Below are 25,929 nucleotides of genomic sequence, written 5' to 3'. Positions count from 1 at the left end.
GACAGAGCAAGATTTCATCTCAAAAAAACAAAACAAAACAAAAACAAAAACAAAAAAACGAAAATTGCAGGAAGACTAATTAGCTGTATCATAAAGGCAGAAGCTAAGACATTAGATTGTATTACAAAGTTTGCATACCTTATATTTATTCAAACAAGGTTTTCTAAGAGTGATTGCTATCTCTAACATACAAAATATGCTGGGGGAAAACTTGAAAGAGCAAACATACAGTAATGATTGCCTAAGAATGGCCAAAATTAGGCAATTAGTATAGCCTTTGAAGTAGAATACTTAAAAGTTGTTTATTCAGCAATTTATCAAAGGCCAATTTCTAATAATTAGCATTTATCACTAAGAAATGATGATTCTTAGTGTTGATGCTAAGTACTTCAAAGTCCTGAAGTCTCATATCAATAAAAACAAAGAAACAAGTGAAGACAAGAAAATCTCAGTGTTTTCAGGATAGCAAAACCTTTAAGGCTATTTCCTGACATAAATTCCTTTCCCTTCCAACACAACTGATGCAGAAGCTCATCAGGAAACAAATCCTATGTATTAATTATACCATCTTTCTTCTCATGTTTGTGCAAGCTCCTGCAAAACATTAAATGTCAATATTTAGTAACTATCAGTTACTAAAATGCTTTAACTATCATTAATTTTCTTTCTTTTTTTTTTTTTTTTTTTTGAGATGGAGTCTTGCTCTGTCGCCCAGGCTGGAGTACACTGGCGCAATCTCAGCTCACTGCAAGCTCTGCCTCCCAGGTTCACGCCATTCTCCTGCCTCAGCCTCCCGAGTAGCTGGGACTACAGGTGCCCGCCACCGCGCCCGGCTAATTTTTTTGTATTTTTAGTAGAGATGGGTTTCACCGTGTTAGCCAGGATGGTCCTGATCTCCTGACCTCGTGATCCACCTGCCTTGGCCTCCCGAAGTGCTGGCTGGGATTACAGGCGTGAGTCACCATGCCCAGCCAACTATTATTAATTTTATATCAAATTTCCTTAGATGTTTTAAGCCTTCCTAGAAAGGAAACAATAAAATATTTGGTCTTTGAGAATAAGCCAATCTTCTTTCTCCTATTTTTGTTGAAGCCAGGATGTTATTTCTAAACTTTGCCTTTTTGGTCCAAAGTTTTCACACATGATCTTTAATTCTGAGACAAATATCAAGGTTATTTATTTATTTATTTTTTGACAAAGTCTCACTCTGTTTCCCAGGCTAGAGTATAGTGGTGTGATCTTGGCTCACTGCAACATCCACCTCCCGGGTTCAAGAGATTCTCCTGTCTCAGCCTCCCACGTAGCTGGGTAAACAGGTGCCCACTACCACGCCTGGCTAATTTTTGTATTTTTAGTAGAGAGGGGTTTCACCATGTTGGCCAGGCTGGTTTTGAATTCCTGGCCTTAAGTGATTCTCCCACCTCGGCCTCCCAATGTGCTAGCATTACAGGTGTGAGCCACCATGCCAGGCCTTCAAGGGGTATTTTAACAGTGCTGTACTGTGGCATACCTTTTGTAACAAATTAGTAGAAAATAATGTTGCAAAATTCAGATACGATTAAGAATAAAATAGGAGGCTGGGAGTGGTGGCTCACGCCTGTAATCCCAGCACTTTGGGAGGCCGAGGCGGGCAGATCACCTGAGGTCAGGAGTTTGAGACCAGCCTGGCCAACATGGCAAAACCCTGTCTCTACTAACAAAAATTAGCCACGTGTGGTGGTGCATGCCTGTAGTGCCAGCTATTCATTAGAGGATGAGGTAGGAAAATCGCTTGAACCTGGGAGGCAGAGGTTGCAATGACCCAGGATCACGCTACTGCACCCCAGCCTGGGCAACACAAGACTCCATCTCAAAAAGAAAAGAAAAGAAAAGAGAATAGTGAACAGAAAAATTAAGTGATAGAAAGCAATTAACTTAAACTAGTTGTTATTCTGTCCTAGCTACTGTTTTCTTCACTTTTTGATGCCAGGGCTTTCTTTCTTTGCCCCATTCTTTACCTTCTACCTCACTGGATCTTGAACTATATGGAAATAACATACTAATAAACTACAGATAGAGAAGAACTGCTAATTCTGAAGTATGCTTGAGACTGGACTGAACTGAACCAATGGTAAACATGGCAGAAGCCAAGCCTAGGTCAATGGAGCATGCAAAGAGTTTCCATTTCCAAAATGTTCTCCCCATTTCTGCCAAAAGGAGGCTTTTTGCTTTTTTCAGGCATCTAAATGAATGCAGGCAAATAACTTATGAGACACTTCATAAATAGGTATCTTCTAAACTTTGAACATTTTAGGGTCGGACGTGGTGGCTCACGCCTGTAATCCCAGCACTTTGGGAGGTCGAGGCAGGTGGATCACAAGGTCAGGAATTTGAGACCAGCCTAGCTAACATGGTGAAACCTCGTCTCTACTAAAAAAACAAAAATTAGCTGGGCGTGGTGGTGTACGCCCGTAGTCCCAGCTACTCGGGAGGCTGAGGCAGGAGAATAGCTTGAACCCAGGAGGTGGAGGTTGCAGTGAGCCAAGATCGCGCCATTGCACTCCAGCCTGGGTGACACAGCGAGACTCCGTCTCCCACTCACATGCAAAAAAAAAAAAATTTAGTTCCTCTCATTTCTAAAATATCAGGTTTTTGTTTTGATTTCTGTTTTTGAGACAATCTCGCTCTATCGCCCAGGCTGGAGTGCAATGGCACAATCTCAGCTCACTGCAACCTGTACCTCCTAGGTTCAGGCAATTCTCCTTCCTCAGCCTCCCCAGTAGCTGGGATTACAAGCACCCATCACCACACCCAGCTAATTTTTTTTTTTTTTTTTTTTTTTTAGTAGAGACAGGGTTTCAACATGTTGGCCAGCCTCATCTCAAACCCCTGACCTCAGGTGATCCACCCGCCTCGGCCTCCCAAAGTGCTGAGATTACAGGTGTGCATCACCGCACCCAGCCTAAAATATCGTTTTAACCCAACCAAAGTTTTATTTAAAATATTTATCAGGTATTATGGGGCAATATAGAAAGAAAAAAATATTTATTCACCATCAGTCTTTGGGATTTTTTATTTTATCACCTGTCACTCTAGTTTATCTCTTCTCTCTCTCAAAATGTACCCTATAAACCAGCCAAACTAAACTATTAGCAATTTCCCAAAGTTGTCACTTTCAGGTTTCTGCACATAAGCGGTAGTCAATGCATGGAAATTCTTATGGAGGAGTAACCTGTCAGATAGCTTCAGAGAATGTGACTTCAGAGCATTGCTGGCTTTCATTATTATAGTATAAGGTAGAAATGATTCCTTAACATAAGAGTAAAAGCAGTATTTGGCGGCTGTCCTCTTAGAAAATAATGTCATTTCCAAAAGAAACTAACATCAATTCATCTTAGTGAGCAACTTTCTTTTTGGTTGGCTAGTCATCTTCATATTCTTTCAAAAAACTGGAAATTAATTATTTGTTTTAGTTCTGAATTTTTCATTTTGACATACCTGGGTCTGGAGTGTAAGTGAATGGTTGAACATCATGAGATCTTCCAGCATTCGTCACTACATATATTCCCACTGACACAGGCAAAGTTATATGTTGGTCATGATAGGGGGGAACCTTCACAATAAGATGATTCTAATGTAAAGAAAAGCACAAGAGTTGGAAAAGAAGCAATACTTAAATTTAAAAATTTTAAATTAAGTATATTTCCTGTTAGCTGTAAAGTTTAAAAAGTGATTAAAAAAAAAGAATGCATTTTAAAGCTCAGGTTCACAGGCATCAGGATATTAATCTTAACACTGCTTTCAAGGTAAAATCCAAGTGTTTTACAATGGCTTACAAGGTCAAGATCCCTGCCCTGTCAACTTCATCTCATTCCTGCTCTTCTAGCTCACTACACTGTAGCCACACTGACCTCCGTCCCTTCTTTTAACATACTAAACTCAGTTTTACCTCAGATTCTCTATACTTGTTATTCTCTTCAATTGCAATATTATTCCTTCACCTCCTCAAATGGTGAGTTCCTAACCCATTATCAGGTCAGATACAAATGTCACCTCAGAGAAGCCTTCCCTGATCATCCTATTTAAAGCAAAAACCCTTCCCCAACCTTATAACATAATCTTGTTTATTTCCATAACAGCACTTATCATCACCCCTGCAAATTACCCTATTTGCTTGTTTTTTGGTCTTTCTCCAAACATAAGAATGTAAGCTCCATGAGGATCTAGGCTGTTTTGTTCTTCACTCTGTCTCACTTGTAAAGAATAGTACCTTACATAAGGTACATATTGAATAAAAGAATGAATAAATTATTAGAAAAAAAATATGCCCACCAAGGGCAAAGTCAGTTACTATACGTTCTGTACAACCTCAATGTGAGATGTATTTCACAATGCAGTTCGCTACTCCTAACAACATAATTCTCATTTTAAGTCAAATTGGATTCAGTTTATCCACATCTCAGTAAACCAAAGATGTTTTTAGTTGGAACAGTGGCAGAAGCATCCTTATAAGAGAAAGGCAGAGTTCATAAAAGTTTCACCAGTACTTACTCGAGGGTACTATATCTTCTTAGAGGGTAATATGAGCCATATTTGACTTTTTTTTCTTCTTCCCTAGTAGATTATTATAATGGTAGGGGATATCACAGGGTAGTGATTATGCTTTTTCACTAATGATCTGATTTGCAGGAGGCCGAAGCTGACAGCTGAGGGTGACGTGAGTTTGATGACATTTAAAATTTAGTTAGACTACATAGTTCGTTGACTCAGTTGAATAGAAAACATGGGACAAATGAGATCAAGGTCAAGGTTTCCATTTCTGAGAATTTAATTTGTTTCTGAGCCATCTTAAAACACTCTCTGAAATACAGTCACATTATAAATAAAGAACTAGGCCAGGCACGGTGGCTCACGCCTGTAATCCCAACACTTTGGGAGGCCGAGGTGGGCAGATCACCTGAGGTCAGGAGTTTGAGAACAACCTGGTTAACATGGTGAAACCCTGTTTCTACTAAAAATACAAAAAATTAGCCAGCCCTGGTGGCACATGCCTGTAATCCCAGCTACTCAGGAGGCTGAGGCAGAAGAATCGCTTGAACCCGGGGGGCGGAGATTGAGGTGAGCCAAGAGCGCGTCATTGCACTCCAGCCTGGGCAACAAGAGCGTAACTCTGTCTCCAAAAACAAAAAACAAAAAAACAAAAAACTAGCTTCTAATTTACGGCATTAACAGAATGCCTCCTAAGTTAGCCATCTCAAAAAAACCACATTCTTTTCAACTAGGTGGAAAAACGTACAAATATGCATACATCCACAGTTATGAGGCAGGAGCTAAATCTGAACACATACAAGGTCATAAAAAATGCACTGGTATTGATCTAACTTCTAAGAAACAGAGTTACTGAATCTTGTCTACCTCATTTTTACTCTGTTGTTTAAACACTACAACTATGTCACAGAAACAGTCTATCTAGAGTTAAGGAGATGGTTGAATGAACAGCTTGTGAGAGCTCTCACTCTTAAAACTGTTTGGCAAACTCCATAATTCAAACTATTCTTTTGAATAAAAACTTGTTTCTTGGCAATTAGTAACAGGACTAGTGTCTACAAATCAGATGCATATTTTATCAAAATACTTTTACTCTACTTGCTTTGGAGAGCACATTTAAGTAAAACTAATTTTGAAACCTTTTAAAAACCAAATGAACCTATTTTGCTACTAATTCTTCAAACTTCCTCAATCTGAATCTAGAAATTCTACAACTGATCTGAATTTAAAATTAGGTAAACTGTCACTAGTGATCAAAAGCTATTTTTAATACCCTCTCATAAATTAGAAACAATTAACTATCACTGAGCTAGGGATACAGTACATACAAAACATACAAAGGGTTGGGAGGCTTTGGGAGCAGGTATAATGCTCTTTGGGATAAAAAAAGGAAAACAATTGAATTTTAATTTCTTAGAAAAATCTGCTTAGATTCAAAATAACTTTTTCCCTAGCAGATAATCTTTTTCAGAGTGTACCAGCAATGGTGCTAGATATCTTTCACTCTTCTATGAGATACTTTTTATTTTGTCACATTAATTTTACAGTTGGGAATATATATAATTAGAATACCTACATAATTAGAATATCTACAATTAGACTTGACCAAAGACCCATTACAAAATTACTCTTAGAACTGATTTGGAAAACATAACCTCTAAGCTTTCAAGTCTTTGTTTAGTCTAGCTCTTCCCACAAATTCTTCTGAGGATCTTTTTTTTGTACTTCTTTCAAGAATTTTCTTTCCACATTTATACCATCTTCCCCGAGCTATCCTTTTATGTATATTTGTATATATAGATTGAATATCCCTTTATATATATATTTTTAATAGGTAATTAATGTTATATATAACTCATCTACAGTTGTTAAAAGGGAATAGACATAATGAATGATCATGTACCCATCATATTTGGTATACATGAGCATGAGGTATACTATGGACCAGAAGACCAGAAAACAATTGAACAAAGAATTGTTTTTCCAGACTTCATTAGTCTCAATATTTATAATACCGTATTACTTTTTTTTTTTGAGACAGTTTCACTCTTGTTGCCCAGGCTGGAGTGCAATGGCGTGATCTCAGCTCACTGCAACCTCCGCCTCCTGGGTTCAAGTGATTCTCTTGCCTCAGCCTCCTAAGTAGCTGGGATTACAGGCATACGCCACCACACCCAGCAAATTTTTGTATTTTTAGTAGAAATGGGGTTTTGCCATATTGTCTAGGCTGGTCGCGAACTCCTGACCTCAGGTGATTCACCTGCCTCGGCCTCCCAAACTGCTGGGATTATAGGCATGAGCCACATGCCTGGCAATATTTATAATATGATAGAAAAAGTGTAATACCTGACGAATTGATTTTGGGTTTGCAACTGAATGGCTATTACAATCTTTCACAATTGCAATTTGTGAAATTATCTTTAAATGGTCTTTTCTACTATACCATCTGCTGGGTATTTTTAAATATTGTAGAGATTCCCTTTCAACTTTTTTTGTGTAGGCCTAATATTTCTTTACTGATCACATCCAAAGTGTGTTGTCTTTTTTTTTTTGTTTGAGACAGGGTCTCACTGTCACCCACGTGGAAGTGCAGTGGCGGAATCAGGGCTCACTGCAGCCTCAACTTCCTGGGCTCAAGTGATTCTCTGACCTCAGCCTCCCAAGTAGCTGGAACTATATGCATGTGCCACCATGCCTGGCTATATTTTAAATTTTTTGTAGAGATGGGATCTCACTATGTTGCCCAGGCTGGTCTTAAACTCCCAGCTTCAAGCAATCCTCCTGCCTCTACCTCCCAAAGTGCTGGGATTATAGGTATGAGTCACCATGCCCAGACTCAACACATTTTCTTCCCCCTAAAGGTTTACTTTGTGGGTTTTCTTCCTTTAATATAATCTCTAGAATCAATTCTCTAGGATCTCAGCTCTGATTCCACTCAAAGAAAAGGCTTCCAAGAAAACCCCTTTAGAAAAAAAATAAAATAAAACCTCTCTCTGAAAAAGATAAAAATGAACAAAACCACAGAATTAACGACAGATTATATTATGATTTAGTTTGTTTACATACTTGCTTGCAAAAACCCCAGGACCTCCAGATATAGTCACCAAATAAGGATATAATTCCTTTCCATTCCACCACGTGTCTTATTTTTATGATTATTATTCTTTAACCTACTGTAGCTGGCATAACTGCCTTGAAAAAAAGTGTTTTAAAAATATAACTACCCCATGCCTCAAAAGGCAAGAGAGAGAGAGAAAGAAAAATGGAGGTAGGGAGGGAGGATAACTTATGAATATAAAGTTTTATACAAAATAGCAAGTTAACACTACAATTTGTTGGGGCTATGTCATTGATATTTTGTATAATTTATAAGGCAAGTCTCTCAATCTCCAGAAATAGTCTCCTTATCTATCAATCTTTATCATAAGAATAACAATCATAAAAGAGCATTACAAGCAAGGGAGTCTACATTAATCTAACTAATTTGTCAAGAAACAAAACATGTTCATAGCATACAAAAGTACTGCATGAATAAATTAAGTTTCAGTTAGGATTACAACTCTAGGTATTTAAAGACCTGGCTGAAATTAGGGTTTGAAGTATCCTCGGAAAGAACAAATGAACCTTACTTAGACCACACAGTCACCCATTTTTTTCTTCAAGGTGAATAAAATGAACTAATAAGTTTTTCTTGTGTATCTATTAAGTGTTTGGTATTACAAGGAACACAGAAGAATTATAATACATTGCCTCTAACCTCCAGGAGTACTCCAGAGGAAGCTATTGTTGGTTCATGGGAGTGGAGATGGTCTGATCAAATAATATAAGAAATAATAAAATGTTAGAGTCAGAGGAGTCTCAAATAATCTAATGAAAGCGCTTATCTTACAGATCAGAAAACTGGAGCACAAAAGTGATTTGTCTTACTTAGTTAACACAGATTGCTAATGACAAAGCAGGTATTAGAACTTCAATTAAGACTAGTCTGACTATAAACCCTAGGAGATATTGCCCAATGGTCTGTGTGACAAAGGAATGTTTGTTAAGTCCCATTATCTCTTTTCCACAACATGTAGTTGCATAAGGCCAGAGGAAAACTTGCCACATAGCATTTGTCTAGATATATAGGAATCTCCACACCATACGATATTGTCTAGGAAATAATTAACTTCACCCAGAGAGAGTTCTGGTCTTTACCTCTGGCTGCTAGGAGGTAATCTCTAGGTTCCTGCAATGTCTTGTGTGACAGTGGTATTTACTTGAGAGCTTTGGTCACTGGATAGTCTAACAATGTGATTTATAACAGAGGCTTTGGAACACACCATATCAATTCTAACCTTGTGGAAGTGAAGACCAAAGGTAGCTGCATGGGCAGTATATAATCAGGTCTGAAATAATAACTCTGGACACCAAAGGCTTGGGTGAGCTTCCCTGGTTGGTAATTCTCTGCATATTGTTATCATCACACATTGCTATGCCAAGATGGTAATGTCTTCCTGAGGATGACAGAAGGTTAGTGCCTGGGACACTCCGAGACCTTGTGTTATGCATCTCTCCCTTTAGCTGATTCTGATTTCTATCCTTTTGTTGTAAAACTATAGGCACTAGGCCAGGCACAGTGGTTCACACCTGTAATCCCAGCACTTTGGGAGGCCAAGGCGGGCAGATCATGAGGTCAGGAGATGGAGGCCATCCTGGCCAACATGGTGAAACCCCGTCTCTTCTAAAAATACAAAAATTAGCTGGACATGGTGGCACGTGCCTGTAGTCCCAGTTACTCAGGAGGCTGAGACAGGAGAATTGCTTGAACCAGGGAGTCAGAGGTTGCAGTGAGCTGAAATCGCGCCACTGTATGCCAGCCTGGCGACAGAGCAAGACTATCTTAAAACAACAACAACAAAACAAAAACAAACAAACAAAAAAACTACAGGCACTAAGTATAGCACTTCCCAGAGTTCTGTGAATTTTTCTAGGAAGTTATCAAATCCAAGGGGACAGTAGGAAAAATACTGTTTGAGCCACTCGTTCAAAAAAAGAGGGTGGCCTGGGGACCTTTGAACTTGTGTCTGGTGTATGAAGTGGGAACAGTCTTGGCTGTGCCCTGAGCCTTGAGTGTGGCAATATATTGGATATATGTTTTAAATTTTATTAGGTTTTTAAAAATACACAAAGGAATAAAAAATAAATTTTAAAACAACAAGGAAATTATAAACTTTTTGGATAAAGTGGCTATAGATTGTCTAATTTTTGCCTCTTCTATTTCTCTACCTTCTGTCATGTGCTCTTTTCTTTCCCCATCAGCTTACACTAAATTTTAGGCTTTGGGTAATTTACACATTAGCTTGTTCCTGTTTCTCTCTTCTCTCTCTGTCTCAGGTCTACACCTGTACATACTACCTCTTCTCCATGTGCCTTCTAACTTGCTTATAAATTTGGCCTTCTGTTAGTCTCAATTTCTAGGGGTTTGGTCCTGTCTGCTCTAAATACGAATTCCTAAGTCAGGTCTTGATCCTTGTTTTCAAGTTTTCATTGTTATTTGGGAAACAATACATGGTAAGGTCCTGCAAATACAGACTAATATCAGTGTGATGAGTGCTTCTGAACACAAGAAGGTTTAACAAATATAAAGCACCTGAAACATAACAGATTCTCAATAAATATTGGTTTCCCTTTTATTTAACTATATAGTGGATTAAGATTATGCAAATCCTCAGAGAAAATAAATATCAGGAAAGAAAGATTTTGTTTATTAACAATGGAAACATTTGTTAATGATCCTAACTTTTTAAAATAGAGGTGGTCATGTTTACCATTAGGAAAATAATTCTATTTTGGTTAAAGAAACTCAAGAAAGAAACTTTAAATAATTCATATCAATCCCACAGGAAGAAGAAATTTAATCTATTGATTCAGGAAAATTTCAAAACAAAACTGAATTGCTCAGAGAGTAAATAACCAAATTATAAAAAAGCTTAAATTTTACCTGATGAAATAGTTCCATATCAATTTCAGCTTCTGACTTCCAAGAGTTTTCATCTGATTGAAATAAAAACAGTGATTTATTAAACTTTTGAACTATTTTTTTTACTCTGTAGCTATAACTATATCCATATAACAAAGTGAAAACATACAAATATCTGTACCACAAATATGCGTACTTACCAGAAACATTTTCTTGGAAAATAACTTTAGTTCCTTTCAGAAAGTTCTTGCCGATTAAAAACACTTCTTCTTCTCCTTTCACTGAACAGCTATGCAAGCTTTTCTTTAAGATTTCTGGCACTCCTGCTGGCTGAGCTGTGGAGATACATAAGCATTCTATAACAAGAACCACCAAAACTTATTTCTTACCTAAAATCAACTTGCAATCATCCGGTTCTATGAGTTGTCTTTATTGAAGGAGGAGTAATAAATATTTTTATAGTTACACAATTATCTGGAAAGGCTATAATTCTTGCTCTACTGACAGGCTTGGTCATGTGACTGGTTTGGATAATCAAATGTGAACTGAAGTAATGTGCCAAGTCCAAGTGAAAGTTTTGAGAGCCATCACATGGTTTTACCAACTCGGTTGTTGTAAGCCACTGAGTTTTGTTTTGTTGTCTTCTTTTAAATTGTGTGTTATTGCAGTATCATTTAGACTTCAGCTATTGATACAAACAAGTATCCTGTCTTTGTTAAATACAGGTTGAGCATCCCTAATCCAAAAATCTAAAATCTTTTTTTTTTTGAGACTGAGTCTCACTCTGTCGCCCAGGCTAGAGTGCAGAGGTGTGATCTCAGCTCACTGCAACCTCTGCCTCCTGGGCTCAAGTGATTCTCCTGCCTCAGCCTCCTCAGTAGCTGAGATTACAGGTGCACACTACCACGCCCAGCTAATTTTTGTATTTTTAGTAGAGACGGGGTTTCACCATGTTGGTCAGGCTGGTCTCGAACCTTGTGATCCACCCACCTCGGCCTCCCAAAATGCTGGGATTCAGGCATGAGCCACCATGCCCAGCCAAAAATCTAAAATCTTAAATGCTCCAAAATCCAAAACTTTTTAGTGCCAATACAATGCTCAAAAATTTACACACCTGGGCTGGGTGCAGTGGTTCACACCTGTAATCCCAGCACTTTGGGAGGCTAAGGTTGAAGGATCACTTGAGCCCAGGAGTTCAAGACCAGCCTGGGCAATAGTGAGACCTTGTTTCTACAGAAAAATCAAAAAAATTAGCTGGGCGTGGTAGTATGCACATACAATTCCCAGCTACTTAGGAGGCTGGAGTGGGAGGATCACTTAAACCCCAGAGGTCGAGGCTGCAGTGAGTCATGATTGCACCGGTGTTAAGTACTTATGTGTGAAGAAATATAAGAAAAGGATTGCTTATTGGTAGCATATAAATTCAGAGTCGGGTGAAACACTGTTTCTACTAAAAATACAAAAAATTAGCTGCGCGTGATGGTGGGTGCTTGTAATCCCAGCTACTTGGGAGGCTGAGGCAGGAGAATCTCTTGAACCTGGGAGGTGGAGGTTGCTGTGAGCCAAGATTGTGCCACTGCACTCCAGCCTGGGTGACACAGCAAGACTTCGTCTCAAAAAAAATAAAAATAAAAATAAATTCAGAGTCAGGAATGATGGTGATGCCAAACAGGTTATTTACAAAGATTGTTTACAAAGGTGGCTGAAACAGTGACACCTTTGCTTTTTGAAACTCTGATGCACAAAATTATTTAAAATATTATGTAAAATTACCTTCAAGCTATGTGTATAGCTGTACATGAAACACAAATGAATTCTGTGTTTACACTTGGGTACCATTCCCATGAAACCTCATTATGTATATGCAAAGAAATTCAAAGTCCAAAGAAATTCAAAACCTGAAACACTTCGGGTCCTAAGCATTTAAGATAAGAGATATTTAACCTGTTTGTATATGATAAATGACATTTTCAACAATGCTGGGGAGTTTAAAAGAAATTGTGAATGTATAAACAAATACACTGGCCAGGTGAGGTGACTCACGCCTGTAATCCCAATACTTTGGGAGACCGAGAGGGGCAGATCACCTGAGGTCAGGAGTTCGAGAAGGTCAGGAGTTCGAGTTGGTCAGCCTGGCCAACATGGTGAAACCCCATCTTTACTAAAAATACAAAAAATTAGCTGGGTGTGCTGGCACATGCTTGTAATCCCAGCTACTCGGGAGGCTGAGGCAGGAGAATCGGTTGAACCCAGGAGGCAGAGGTTGCAGTGACCCAAGATCACGCCACTGCACCCCAGCCTGGTAAACAAAAGTGAAACCCTGTCTAAAAAAAGAAACAAACAAAAAACAAAAAAACAAAAAATAAGTATTGTCTAGAACCTATAGGGTAAATGTGTGAACAGAATGGAAAGGGTTATTGGTCATACACTGACAATGATATACCCTTTTAAATGAAGAATTAACTAAATCAGTTTATTCAAAGGTAACTTTTTGGAGTAACAGGAAATAGATACTTGTTTTTAAAAACATTCCAGAAACATATGGTATATCTTGTTAAAATTACATTAATATATTGTATTACCAAAATGAAACGTAAAGCGTATAACCTTTCCCTCCATTTTCAAATACTGTGTGGAAATTCCACTTCACTGATTACTGATAAAACTTTTTCCCATATCTCATTTTTTAAATTTAAGTGTTAAAGGCATAAGACGGCCAAATGAGGCCCCAAGGTTTAGAATATATTTGTCTTCTACATATTCGTATTTACATTACAGAAAGAACTAGTCGGTTACTTTTTTTTGTTTGTTTGTTTCTGAAAAAATGACCTGCTTTATTCACAAGTTATACAGTACAAGTCAGAAAAGAAGTATATTGAATCTTGACATTATACAATTATGCAGAAGGGATCCCACATATTATACAGTTTTGTTACTTAAAATTTACTATTCTTGTAAAGTTTTTTTTTTAATGTATTATTATTATACTTTAAGTTTTGGGGTACATGTGCACAATGTGCAGGTTAGTTACATATGTATACATGTGCCATGCTGGTGTGCTGCACCCACTAACTCGTCATCTAGCATTAGGTATATCTCCCAATGCTATCCCTCCCCTCTCCCCCAACCCCACAACCGTCCCCAGAGTGTGATGTTCCCCTTCCTGTGTCCATGTGTTCTCATTGTTCAATTCCCACCTATGAGTGAGAATATGCAGTGTTTGGTTTTTTGTTCTTGCGATAGTTTACTGAGAGTGATGATTTCCAATTTCATCCATGTCCCTACAAAGGACATGAACTCATCATTTTTTATGGCTGCATAGTATTCCATGGTGTATATGTGCCACATTTTCTTAATCCAGTCTATCGTTGGACATTTGGGTTGGTTCCAAGTCTTTGCTATTGTGAATAATGCCGCAATAAACATATGTGTGCATGTATCTTTATAGCAGCATGATTTATAGTCCTTTGGGTATATACCCAGTAATGGGATGGCTGGGTCAAATGGTATTTCTAGTTCTAGATCCCTGAGGAATCGCCACACTGACTTCCACAATGGTTGAACTAGTTTACAGTCCCACCAACAGTGTAAAGGTGTTCCTATTTCTCCACATCCTCTCCAGCACCTGCTGTTTCCTGACTTTTTAATGATTGCCATTCTAACTGGTGTGAGATGGTATCTCATTGTGGTTTTGATTTGTATTTCTCTGATGGCCAGTGATGGTGAGCATTTTTTCATGTGTTTTTTGGCTGCATAAATGTCTTCTTTTGAGAAGTGTCTGTTCATGTCTTTCGCCCACTTGTTGATGGGGTTGTTTGTTTTTTTCTTGTAAATCTGTTTGAGTTCATTGTAGATTCTGGATATTAGCCCTTTGTCAGATGAATAGGTTGCAAAAATTTTCTCCCATTTTGTAGGTTGCCTGTTCACTCTCATGGTAGTTTCTTTTGCTGTGCAGAAGCTCTTTAAATTAGATCCCATTTGTCAATTTTGGCTTTGGTTGCCATTGCTTTTGGTGTTTTAGACATGAAGTCCTTGCCCATGCCTATGTCCTGAATGGTAATGCCTAGGTTTTCTTCTAGGGTTTTTATGGTTTTAGGTCTAACGTTTTAGTCTTTAATCCATCTTGAATTGATTTTTGTATAAGGTGTAAGGAAGGGATCCAGTTTCAGCTTTCTACATATGGCTAGCCAGTTTTCCCAGCACCATTTATTAAATAGGGAATCCTTTCCCCATTTCTTGTTTTTCTCAGGTTTGTCAAAGATCAGATGGTTGTAGATATGCGGCGTTATTTCTGAGGGCTCTGTTCTGTTCCATTGAACTATATCTCTGTTTTGGTACCAGTACCATGCTGTTTTGGTTACTGTAGCCTTCTAGTATAGTTTGAAGTCAGGTAGTGTGATGCCTCCAGCTTTGTTCTTTTGGCTTAGGATTGACTTGACAATATGTGCTCTTTTTTGGTTCCATATGAACTTTAAAGTAGTTTTTTCCAATTCTGTGAAGAAAGTCATTGGTAGCTTGATGTGGATGGCATTGAATCTGTAAATTACCTTGGGCAGTATGGCCATTTTCACGATATTGATTCTTCCTACCCATGAGCATGGAATGTTCTTCCATTTGTTTGTATCCTCTTTTATTTCATTGAGCAGCGGTTTGTAGTTCTCCTTGAAGAGGTCCTTCACATCCCTTGTAAGTTGGATTCCTAGGTATTTTATTCTCTTTGAAGCAATTGTGAATGGGAGTTCACTCATGATTTGGCTCTCTGTTTGTCTGTTGTTGGTGTATAAGAATGCTTGTGATTTTTGTACATTGATTTTGTATCCTGAGACTTTGCTGAAGTTGCTTATCAGCTTAAGGAGATTTTGGGCTGAGACAATGGGGTTTTCTAGATATACAATCATGTCGTCTGCAAACAGGGACAATTTGACTTCCTCTTTTCCTAATTGAATACCCTTTATTTCCTTCTCCTGCCTAATTGCCCTGGCCAGAACTTCCAACACTATGTTGAATAGGAGTGGTGAGAGAGGGCATCCCTGTCTTGTGCCAGTTTTCAAAGGGAATGCTTCCAGTTTTTGCCCATTCAGTATGATATTGGCTGTGGGTTTGTCATAGATTCAAGATAATTTAACTTTTGGCCTTTTAAAAGGTCCTTTCTTTAAAGTTTACAAGATGGGTCCCCAACAGACGCCATACTAAACACAACTAAAGTCAAGATTACTTAAGCATTAACTGTTTTATTTTTAAGTTATTTACTTATTTATCTATTTATTTGAGACGGAGTTTTGTTCTTGTTGCCCAGGCTGGAGTGTAATGGCGCAGTCTTGGCTAACCGCAACCTCCACCTCCCAGGTTCAAGCAATTCTCTTGCCTCATCCTCCCGAGTAGCTGGGATTACAGGCATGCACCACCAAGCCCGGCTAACTTTGTATTTTTAGCAGAGATGGGTTTTCTCCATGTTGCTCAGGCTGGTCTCAATCTCCTGACCTCAGGTAATGGGCCCACCTTGGCCTCCCAAAGTGCTGGGATTACAGGCTTGAGCCACTGCGCCCGACCAAGTTATTTATAAGCTGACTCTTGAAAGGAATAATGCTTAAAAATTCCTTGAAAGGAATAATGCTTAAAAATTAGAACACACAAAAAAGAAATCACCTTTTTGGTATTGTAAAAACTGTGTGCTTTTAGATGCTTTTCAACTAGCAGTCTTAAAAATAAAGTTGAGGCCGGGCACGGTGGCTCACGCCTGTAATCCCAGCACTTTGGAGGCCGAGGGGGGTGGATCATGAGGTCAGGAGATTGAGACCATCCTGGCTAACATGGTGAAACCCCGTCTCTACTAAAAAATACCAAAAATTAGCCAGGCGTGGTGATGGGCGCCTGTAGTCCCAGCTACTTGGGAGGCTGAGGCAGGAGAATGGTGTGAACCCCGGAGGTGGAGCTTGCAGTGAGCCGGGATCGCCACTGCACTCCAGCCTGGGTGACAGAGTGAGACTCCGTCTCAAAAAATAAAAAATAAATAAATAAATAAATAAATAAATAAATAAATAAAGTTGAAAAAAATAATGAATATCTGAATACTGAAAAATAAGTAAGCAAATATTTCAACCTGTCAAGAGAATAAAGCTTTGTAATAATGTCTAGTAGAACAACATATTTAACAGAATATTTTAGAATATAAAGCCTACATCTGACTATGTAAATTACTAATCCTATCCAAAATTTTAAGAGAGGGATAGTTTGCTTAACAATACCATCCTTTCCCCATAGCTGTGGGATAGGTAGAAATAGGGGAAGTAGAAAATTCTTAAATTCAGAGTCTTATTTAATTGAGTAACCATAAGATAAAATCTAATATATATTACATGTAAGAAAGCCATGATTAATTTTGTCCTATTAAAAACTACTACAGAAGGGTAGATATGAAAATTTTTTCTTTTTTCTTTTTTAAAGACAGATCAATAAGACCTCACTCTGTTGGCCAGGCTGGAGTGCAGTGGTGCCACCATAGCTCACTGTATCCTTGAACTCTTGGGCTCAAATAATCCTCCCATCATAGTCTCTCAAGTAGCTGGGTCTACAGGGACATGCCACCATGCCCAGCTAACTTAAAACATTTTTTTTGTGTGTGGAGATGGACTCTTGCTATGTTGTCCAGGCTGGTTTCGAACTCCTGGCTTCAAGCAATCTTCCTACCTCGCCCTCCCAAAGTGCTGGTATTACAGGCGTGTACAACTGCACCTGGCCTTTTTTTTTTTTTTTTTTTTTAAAGAGATGGGTTTGAATCCCAGGCTGGATTCAAACTCCTGGGCTCAAGTGATTCTCCTTCCTCAGCCTCCCAAGTAGCTGGGACTACAGGTGCGTGCCACTGCACCTAGCTGAAAATTAATATTCTTAATTTGACATAACATAACAAAATAATATAAACATACATACCAAAACAAAAAACATATACACCTATATTGTCTGGAGAACATGAAAGATGTTAAGAATGTAAAAAGGGATGATCTTCTATCCCCTTAAAAACAAAAAGACAAAGGATCCAATGGCCATTGTTAAACCAATAATTAGAAGTAATTTTTTTAAAGCCACAAGGCACTGCATGAATCCTGATATTAGAAATTCTTTCCACTGAGTATCTATAGAAGGAAGATCAAGTATCTGTTTCCTCTTCTCCCTTCCAACTCTGTCACCTTTTGGCCCCTTTCCTTTTCTACCTCTCTCTCTTCCTGTTTCCTTCTATCTCCCATTCCAATCCCAACTCTTCGCACTAACCAATTTCCTTTTTACCTCTCATTTTACTGCAACTGCTTAAAGCTGCCAAAAAGTTTATATTCACGGAAAGAAATACAAGCCAGAAACTTATAATGGAACAAACATTTTAATTTTTTTAAATAAAAAGATTTTTGGGGTCCTGTGTTTTACTGTAGATCATTGTTATGTTTATTCTTCTTTTCCTCCCATATCCAGCCCTCAAAGTCGCAAGTTCAAGCATCAAGCTTCCTAAGTGGTCAGGATAAAATTCAAATTATTTTGCTGAATACACAAGTCTCTTTATGAAAGAGGTGTTGTCGGCCGGGCGCAGTGGCTCACGCCTGTAACCCCAGCACTTTGGGAGGCCGAGGCGGGCGGATCACGAGCTCAGGAGATCGAGACCATCCTGGCTAACACAGTGAAACCCTGTCTCTACTAAAAAATACAAAAAATTAGCCAGGCGTGGTGGCGGGTGCCTGTAGTCCCAGCTACTCGGGAGGCTGAGGCAGGAGAATGGCGGGAACCCGGGAGGTGGAGCTTGCAGTGAGCAGAGATCATGATGCCACTGCGCTTCAGCCTGGGCGACAGAGCGAGACTCCATCCCCCAAAAAAAAAAAAAAAAAGAAAGAGGTGTTGTCTACCTCTGTAACCTCAAATCTTACCACTTCATCATGTGTATCTTTTTATTCCAATCACATAAAACTCTTTTTATTTCCCCCAAAAGAATCATATCCTTTAAGGGAGCATATTTATACATGAATCCCTCTGCCCAGAATTACTACAGAAGGGTAGATATGAAAATTTTTCAAGTAAATCCCATTTTACTTGTTTTACTTCTATTTGTGTTTTAAGACAAGACAGAACAAGTTCTACCATCTCTGAGCAGTCTGAATTAGATGCTCTTACTATGTTTCCACTGTACTTTATTCACACAGCTACTGTGCAGTATAGTATCTTTATATAACTTTATAATACAATTGGAAGCTTATATAATTTTTATATGCAATTAAAAAAACAGAGACAGGGTCTTGCTTTGTTCCCGAAGCTAATCTGAAACTCCTGGGCTCAAGCAATCCCCCTGCCTTGGCCTCCCAAAGTGCTCCGATTATAGGTGTGAGCTCCCACGCCTGGCCTATATACAATTTTATATACACATATATGGAAGTTAATATAATTTTACTATAAAATTAGACATTTACTTGCCTGTTTTTTCCCCAGCCTGCTAAACTGTAAGCTCCTTAAACTATAATCTTTAATTTCAGAGTTAGGCACACTGTAACTATCCATTGAATTAACTATGAAGTTTTCCAAAAACAAACCATCAATTGGCATGCCTTTTTGTTTGTTTTAAAGCACTACAGGTGACTCGAACCTACACCCAGGATTGAGAACAACTGCATTTAATTTATGTTGACTAAATGAGTGACTGAATGAGCAATGAGGCATATTTTGTTATCAGAACACAATAAAAATTAAAAATTAAAAAAAAGCACTCATCTGAACAATTTCCTTTTTTTTTTTTTTTTTTTTTTTAAGAGACTGGGTCTCTTATACAGGCTGGAGTGCAGTGGTGTGATCATAGCTCATTGCTATCTCAAAACTCCTGGGCTCAAGTGATCCTTCTGCCTCAGCCTCCTGAATAGCTGAGACTACAGGCACATGCCATCATGCCTGGCTTTTTATTTTTTTTTTAATTTTTGTAGAGACAGGTTCTCTCATTATGTTGTTCAATACACTTCCATTATAAGTTTCTGGCTTATGTTAGTTTCCATGAATATAAACTTTTTGGCAGGTTTAAACAGCTGGAGTAAAATGAGAGGTGAAAACAAAGTTGGTTAGTAAGAAGAGCTGGGATTGGAATGGGAGACAGAAGGAAACAGGAAGAGAGACCAGCCTCGGCTGGTCTCAAACTCCTGTCCTCCTGCCTTGGCCTCTCAAAGTGCTGGTATTACAGGCATGAGCCACCATATCCAGCCTTCTTCTAACAACAACAAAAAAAAGGGTGGTGGGGGGTGCTGGGAGGAGTGGGCAGATCATTTGAGGTCAGGAGTTCAAGACCAGCCTGGCCAACAGGGTGAAACCCCACCTCTACTAAAAATACAAAAATTAGCCGGGTGCTAGTGGCACACACCTGTAATCCCAGCTACTCGGGAGGCTGAGGCAGGAGAATCGCTTGAGCCTGGGAGGTGGAGGTTGCAGTGAGCAGAGATCACACCATTGCACTCCAGCCTGGGCAACAAGCGAAACTCCATCTCAAAAAAGAAAAAAAAAAAGAGAGAGAGATGTGAAAAGGAAAATTTTTCCTATTTATTACCTATAACAATAATCATTAGAGAGAAACTACAATTATGGTGAGACATATATAACAACATAATTGAATTTATACACACAAACACGCATATATCATTTTCTATCCATGTCAAGGTTAGTGATAAGAATTGAATTTCCCACTCCCAACACTATACTATAATATTATAATTAGTAATTGAAACTTCTGACATGTTGTTATTTGCAAAGTTCTGCTTACCTTACTCATGTTCTAACACAAAACAGTTAGAACCATAGCAATTTACCACACAGTGAAGATGCTTAGAAAATGCTTTCGCTTTGTAATTTACTTCTGATAACCAGCTCAAATTACTTTCTTGTTTTTTTTTTGTTTTTTTTTTTTGAGACAGTCGCAGTCTGCTGCCCAGGCTGGCGTGCAGTGGCACGCTCAAGGCTCACTGCAGCCTTGACCTCCTAGGGCTCAAGTGATCCTCTTGCCTCACCTTCCCGAGTAGCTGAAACTACAGGCACAAGCCATCACACTCAACTTATTATATATATTTTTTTATTTTGTAGAGACAGGATTTTCACTACATTGCCCAGGCTGGTCTTAAACTCCTGGGCTGAAGGGATCCTCCCACCTTGGCCTCCCAAAGTGCTGGGATTACAGGTGTGAGCCACCATGCCTGGTCCAAATTACTTTTTAAATCAGCATATTATGATAATAGGAAACTACAAAATGTTCCACATCTTTTGAATTGTATCCCAAGTATTCACCTCTAGTTTGGTCTAGAAAATCTGACTACTGCTTTTAAAATATTTCAAATTTTGCATGATCACAAGCCGGAGCATGTGAAATATCTAAAATTTAGAGATGTCTAAAAGATTAACAGAAAATGAAAGAAACTCCATATGTTTAGTATCTCCGTATCTTCTTACTTACTACACAAAATTGGAGAAGAGGGTGTTTGCAGTGTCAAAGTGGAGCCATCTTTCCTCATGATATTAACTCGAAAAACCAGTCTGGCACGAGTGCTTTTCTTCTTGGAACCAGCAATTCCTATTCTGGCTTCGACATCAGCATTCCTCAATTTCAATATCCCTACGCAGTCCACCCTAATACAGAAAAATATATATATAAAGGGACATTTTGTTGTATAAATAGTATAATGTTCTTAATCAACAAGTTTGTTTTTAAAATTTTGCTTATCTATTAATTCTGTGAATATGTAATAAAGTTACAAAGTTCCAAGTTCAAAAAGTACAAAAGGGTAAATTCTAAACATTCACCACTGTTCCTAATCCTGTCAATCTTTTGTTTATAATAATAAAAAGTAAAAAAAATAAAATCACTATTTTAAAATCTGAACATAAATAATGGCTTATAAGAGACCTTTTTTTTTGAGATGGAGTCTCACTGTCACCCAGGCTGGAGTGCAGTGGCGTGATCTCGGCTCACTGCAACCTCTGTCTCCTGGGGTTCAAGGGATTCTCCTGCCTCAGCCTCCTGAGTAGCTGGGATTACAGGTGGCCGCCACCATGCCCAGCTATTTTTTGTATTTTTAGTAAAGATGGGGTTACACCATGTTGGCCAGGCTGGTCTTGAACTCCTGTCCTCAAGTGATCCACCCACCCTGGCCTCCCAAAGTGGTGGGATTACAGGCATGAGCAACCATACCTGGCCAGAGACCTTTTTTAAAATAAATAAATAAATAAATAAATACGTTTAGTCTCTTTCTTTACAGAGCTAATTCAGAAAACAGATAAAATGGATTTTACTTTTAAAAAATTAGTAGCTGCCTCCAGAAGGATGGAATAATAGCCACTAAAAAGTATGTTACCACATTGAATGATATGTGAAAAATGCTCATGATATGTTAAGTAAAAAGCAGATTACAAAACAGTGGGTACAGTATTTTCTCAATTTTGTCCAAAAAAGACTGGGAAGATACACATTTAAATAGTGGTTATTTCCAGGAAGTTGGTTTTTATTTATTTATATATATATATATATTTTTTTTGGACAGAGTCTCGCTCTGTCACCCAGGCCTGAGCGCAATGGCGCTACCTCAGCTCACTACAACCTCTGCCTCCTGGGTTCAGGTAATTCTCATGCCTCAGCCTCCTGAGTAGCTGGGATTACAGGCACGCACCATCACTCCAGCTCACTTTTGTATTTTTAGTACAGTCGGAGTCTTACTATGTTGCCTAGGTTGGTCTCGAACTCCTGGCTCAAGAGATCTGTCCACCTCAGCCTCCCAGTGTTGGTATTACAAGCATGAGCCACTGTGCCAGGCCAGAAGTTAGTTTTTAAAGGGCATGTTTTTAGCTTTTTTTACCCTGTGTTTTCAACTTTTTTTTTTTTTTGAGACAGAGTTTCGCTCTTGTTGCCCAGGCCAGAGCACAATGTTGCAATCTCAGCTCACTGCAGCCTCTGCCTCCAGAGTTTCAGAGATTCTCCTGCCTCAGCCTCTCAAGTAGCTGGGACTACAGGCATGCACCACCACTCCTGGCTAATTTCTATATTTTTAGTAGAGATGGGGTTTCGCCATGTTGGCCAGGCTGGTCTCAAAGTCCTGGCCTCAGATGATCTGCATGCCTCAGCTTTCCAAAGTATTGGGATTACAGGCATGAGCCAGCACGCCTGGCCTGTTTTCAACTTTCTTATATTGAATAAGTACTATTTTTATAATCAGTAAATTCTTTCCTTTCCTCCTCTACTATATGTATTTATTTATTTATTTTACTTTATTTATTTATTTTTTTTTTGAGACAAGTCTCGCCCTGTCACCCAGACTGGAGTGCAGTGGAGCGATCTTGGCTCGCTGCAAGTTCTGCCTCCCGGGTTCACGCCATTCTCCTGCCTCAGCCTCTGGAGTAGCTGGGACTACAGGCGCCCGCCACCACGCCCGGCTAATTTTTTGTATTTTTAGTAGAGACGGGGTTTCACCATGACAGCCAGGATGGTCTCGATCTCCTGACCTCGTGATCTGCCTGCCTCGGCCTCCCAAAGTGCTGGGATTACAGGCGTGAGCCACTGCGCCCGGCCTATATGTATTTATTTTTATAATTGTCTTTTTTTTTTTTTTTTTTTTTGAGATGGAGTCTTGCTCTGTTGCCCAGGCTGGAGTGCAGTGGCATGATCTCAGCTCACTGCAACCTCCACCTCCCAGCTTCAAGCAATTCTCTGCTTCGGCCTCCCAAGTAGCTTGGATTACAGGCGCCCGCCACCACGCCTGGCTAATTTTTTGTATTTTTAGTAGAGACAGGGTTTCACCATCTTGGCCAGGCTGGTCTTAAACTCCTGACTTAGTGATCCACCTGCCTCGGCCTCCCAAAGTGCTGGGATTACAGGCGTGAGCCACTGCGTGCCCAGCCCCTTTTTTAGTAATTTTCAAAAGTTACAAGTTAAAAAATATTTATGAGGCCAGGCGCGGTGGCTCATGCCTGTAATCCCAGCACTTTGGGAGCCTGAGGTGGGCGGATCATTTGAGGTCAGGAGTTCAAGACCAGCTTGACCTACACAGTGAAACCCCATCTCTACTAAAATACAAAAATTAGCCAGGTACGGTGGTGGGCGCCTGTAATCCAAGCTACTCGGGAGACTGAGGGAGGAGAATTGCTTGAACCCAGGAGGTGGAGGTTGCAGTGAGCCGAGATCGCGCCACTACACTGCAGCTTGGGCAACAAAGCAAGACTCCCTCTCCAAAAAAAAAAAATTTACAAAATATTTCTCAAAATGTCTTTTCCAACTAACCTTTTACCAATCTATTTAAAATGGCTTTCAAAAGAAAACTGAAAACCAAGTAAAGTCTTTAGCAACTATCCAATATGCAAATAATTACAACATAGATCTACCCCATACCAATATATTTCCTGCTGTTACGGTTCAATTTTAGGATTAAAGGTCCTTTACAAAACGCTTAAGGAAAAATAATTTTTAAAATTTAAATGTACAAGATGAAAAACACATAATCTAAATCTAAAGATATATATTTTTTAAACAGAGGAAAATAACAACAGACGGTGAATTTAAACCAGCAATATGTGTTTCACATCAAGATGGAATAAGGCACTTCATAGTCTCTGCTGAACAGTTTTTCAGCTGGGTGCAGCGGCTCACACCTGTAATCCCAGCACTTTGGGAGGCCAAGGTGTGTGGATTACCTGAGGTCAGGAGTTGGAGACCAGCCTGGCCAAGTTGGTGAAACCCCGACTCTACTAAAAATACAAAATTAGCCGGGTGTGGTGGCAGATGCCTGTAATCCCAGCTACTGGGGAGGCTGAGGCAGGGAGAATCACTTGAACCTGGGAGGCAGAGGTTGTAGTAAGCAGAGATAGCACCACTGCACTCCAGCCTGGGCGACAGATGGAGACTCTGTCTCCAAAAAAAAAAAAAAAAAAAAGTTTTTAAAGCAAACATTAAGAAAGTGGAATTCAGGAAAGCAAATCAAATTGAAGTTTTTATTTTCAATGTTACTATTATAAACCCAAAAAAGTAAGTCTTTGGCCAGCTTTCCACTTGGCTTTGATTTCCCTGCCTTTACCACGGGAATTCTTTTTTTTTTTTTTTTCTGTGAGACAGTCTCGCTTTGTTGCCCAGCTTGGAGGGCAGTGGCACAATCTCGGCTCACTGCAAACTCCGCCTCCTGGGTTCAAGTGATTCTCCTGCCTCAGCCTCCCAAGTAGCTGGGATTACAGGCACGTGCCACCACACCCAGCTAATTTTTGTACTTTCAGTAGAGACAGGGTTTCACCATGTTGGCCAGGCTGGTCTCTAACTCCTGACCTCAGGTGATCCACCAGCCTCAGACTCCAAAAGCACTGGGATTATAGGCATGAGCCACTGCGCCTGGCCCAACCATGGGAATTCTTTAGCAAATGGTAAAAGAGTTAATTTTAACCCATTACCATTCTGAAGTAATGTCTTTTTTTATTCATAATATTTAAAACATTTTAATAAAATAGTCAAAAAATCTTCTATACATTAGAAACTGAACAATTCTGCCTAACACAAGAGTGTAATGTATAATGAAAAATTCTTACTAAGTACTTACGCCAGTGTCATGTTGTTGCTAGGATCAAGGCCGACTTCTATAACAGTAGTGCCTTCAATGTCCACTTCTTTGCAAGGAGTTGTATTTCGTCCAGTTACCCTACAGGCCTGATAAAATCCATGTGGTTTCACTCGTCCAGAGTCGTTGCCCACAAACACTTGCAACACTACAGGTTCATTATGGCCTTCCAGCTGAAACCAGAAAACATGCAACAGAAACACTAATTAGCATTTCAAATAATCTAATTATAAAATCAAATATTTAAGACCAAATCCTATACTTGTAACTGAATTACATTTAAAAATATTTAAATCTTCAACAAAAATAGAGATAAAACATTTTCATAAAAGAGTTGGCTAAATTCCTGAAGTAAGTCATAGTTTTAATTCTGTAATAACTATACTTAAATTATAAATTTAGATGTTAGATGATAAATTATCATTTATAATTTATTTGTACAAGCAGATGAGAATGAATGCACAGTACTTCAGGCAGCATTTGGGTTGCTCAGGACCTACCACCATAACTAATGGAAAAACTCACAAAACTGTTAGTGGCATCATCATCATCATCAAATGAGAGTACATATACCAAATTTTTATTCTACTAAAGCTACTTGAGTAGAAAAGTATGAGTGCAGCTATATGAATAACAAGGAAATGAAGCTCATTTTCACGGACTAGATACATACATATAACATCATTAAATCCTGGGACAAAACATTATGGTCTGAGAGACTGCTAGTTCAAACGGGGATCTATGGATCATTACAGGTCTCTAGCAAGAATTCATAAATTAAATTATAATTTGTATGCTGAAAAATAAATAAATATTTAAAACAGCATTTGGGAACAAATGTTTCCAATCCTG

General features: G+C 38.9%; 1 protein-coding gene across 9 annotated transcripts in view; it reads right to left on the bottom strand.

Moving 5' to 3' along the window:
• Positions 1–25,929, bottom strand: part of NFAT5 (nuclear factor of activated T cells 5) — a 142,106-nt gene that overhangs the window by 23,478 nt on the left and 92,699 nt on the right. For all 9 annotated transcript variants that reach the window (XM_003814542.5, XM_008967247.5, XM_003814541.6 and 6 more), the window contains 5 exons: positions 25,060–25,250; positions 20,946–21,118; positions 10,690–10,824; positions 10,511–10,563; positions 3,478–3,610 (listed from right to left, as the gene is read on the bottom strand). In XM_003814542.5, coding sequence (XP_003814590.2) covers positions 3,478–3,610; positions 10,511–10,563; positions 10,690–10,824; positions 20,946–21,118; positions 25,060–25,250 — 685 coding nt within the window. The remainder of the gene's footprint in view (positions 1–3,477; positions 3,611–10,510; positions 10,564–10,689; positions 10,825–20,945; positions 21,119–25,059; positions 25,251–25,929) is intronic.

Source organism: Pan paniscus, chromosome 18 (genome assembly GCF_029289425.2).
Source record: "Pan paniscus chromosome 18, NHGRI_mPanPan1-v2.0_pri, whole genome shotgun sequence".
NCBI classification, from domain to species: domain Eukaryota; kingdom Metazoa; phylum Chordata; class Mammalia; order Primates; family Hominidae; genus Pan; species Pan paniscus.
The sequence above is the reverse complement of the archived record's forward strand: the minus strand, read 5'-3'. Positions and strand labels throughout refer to the sequence as shown.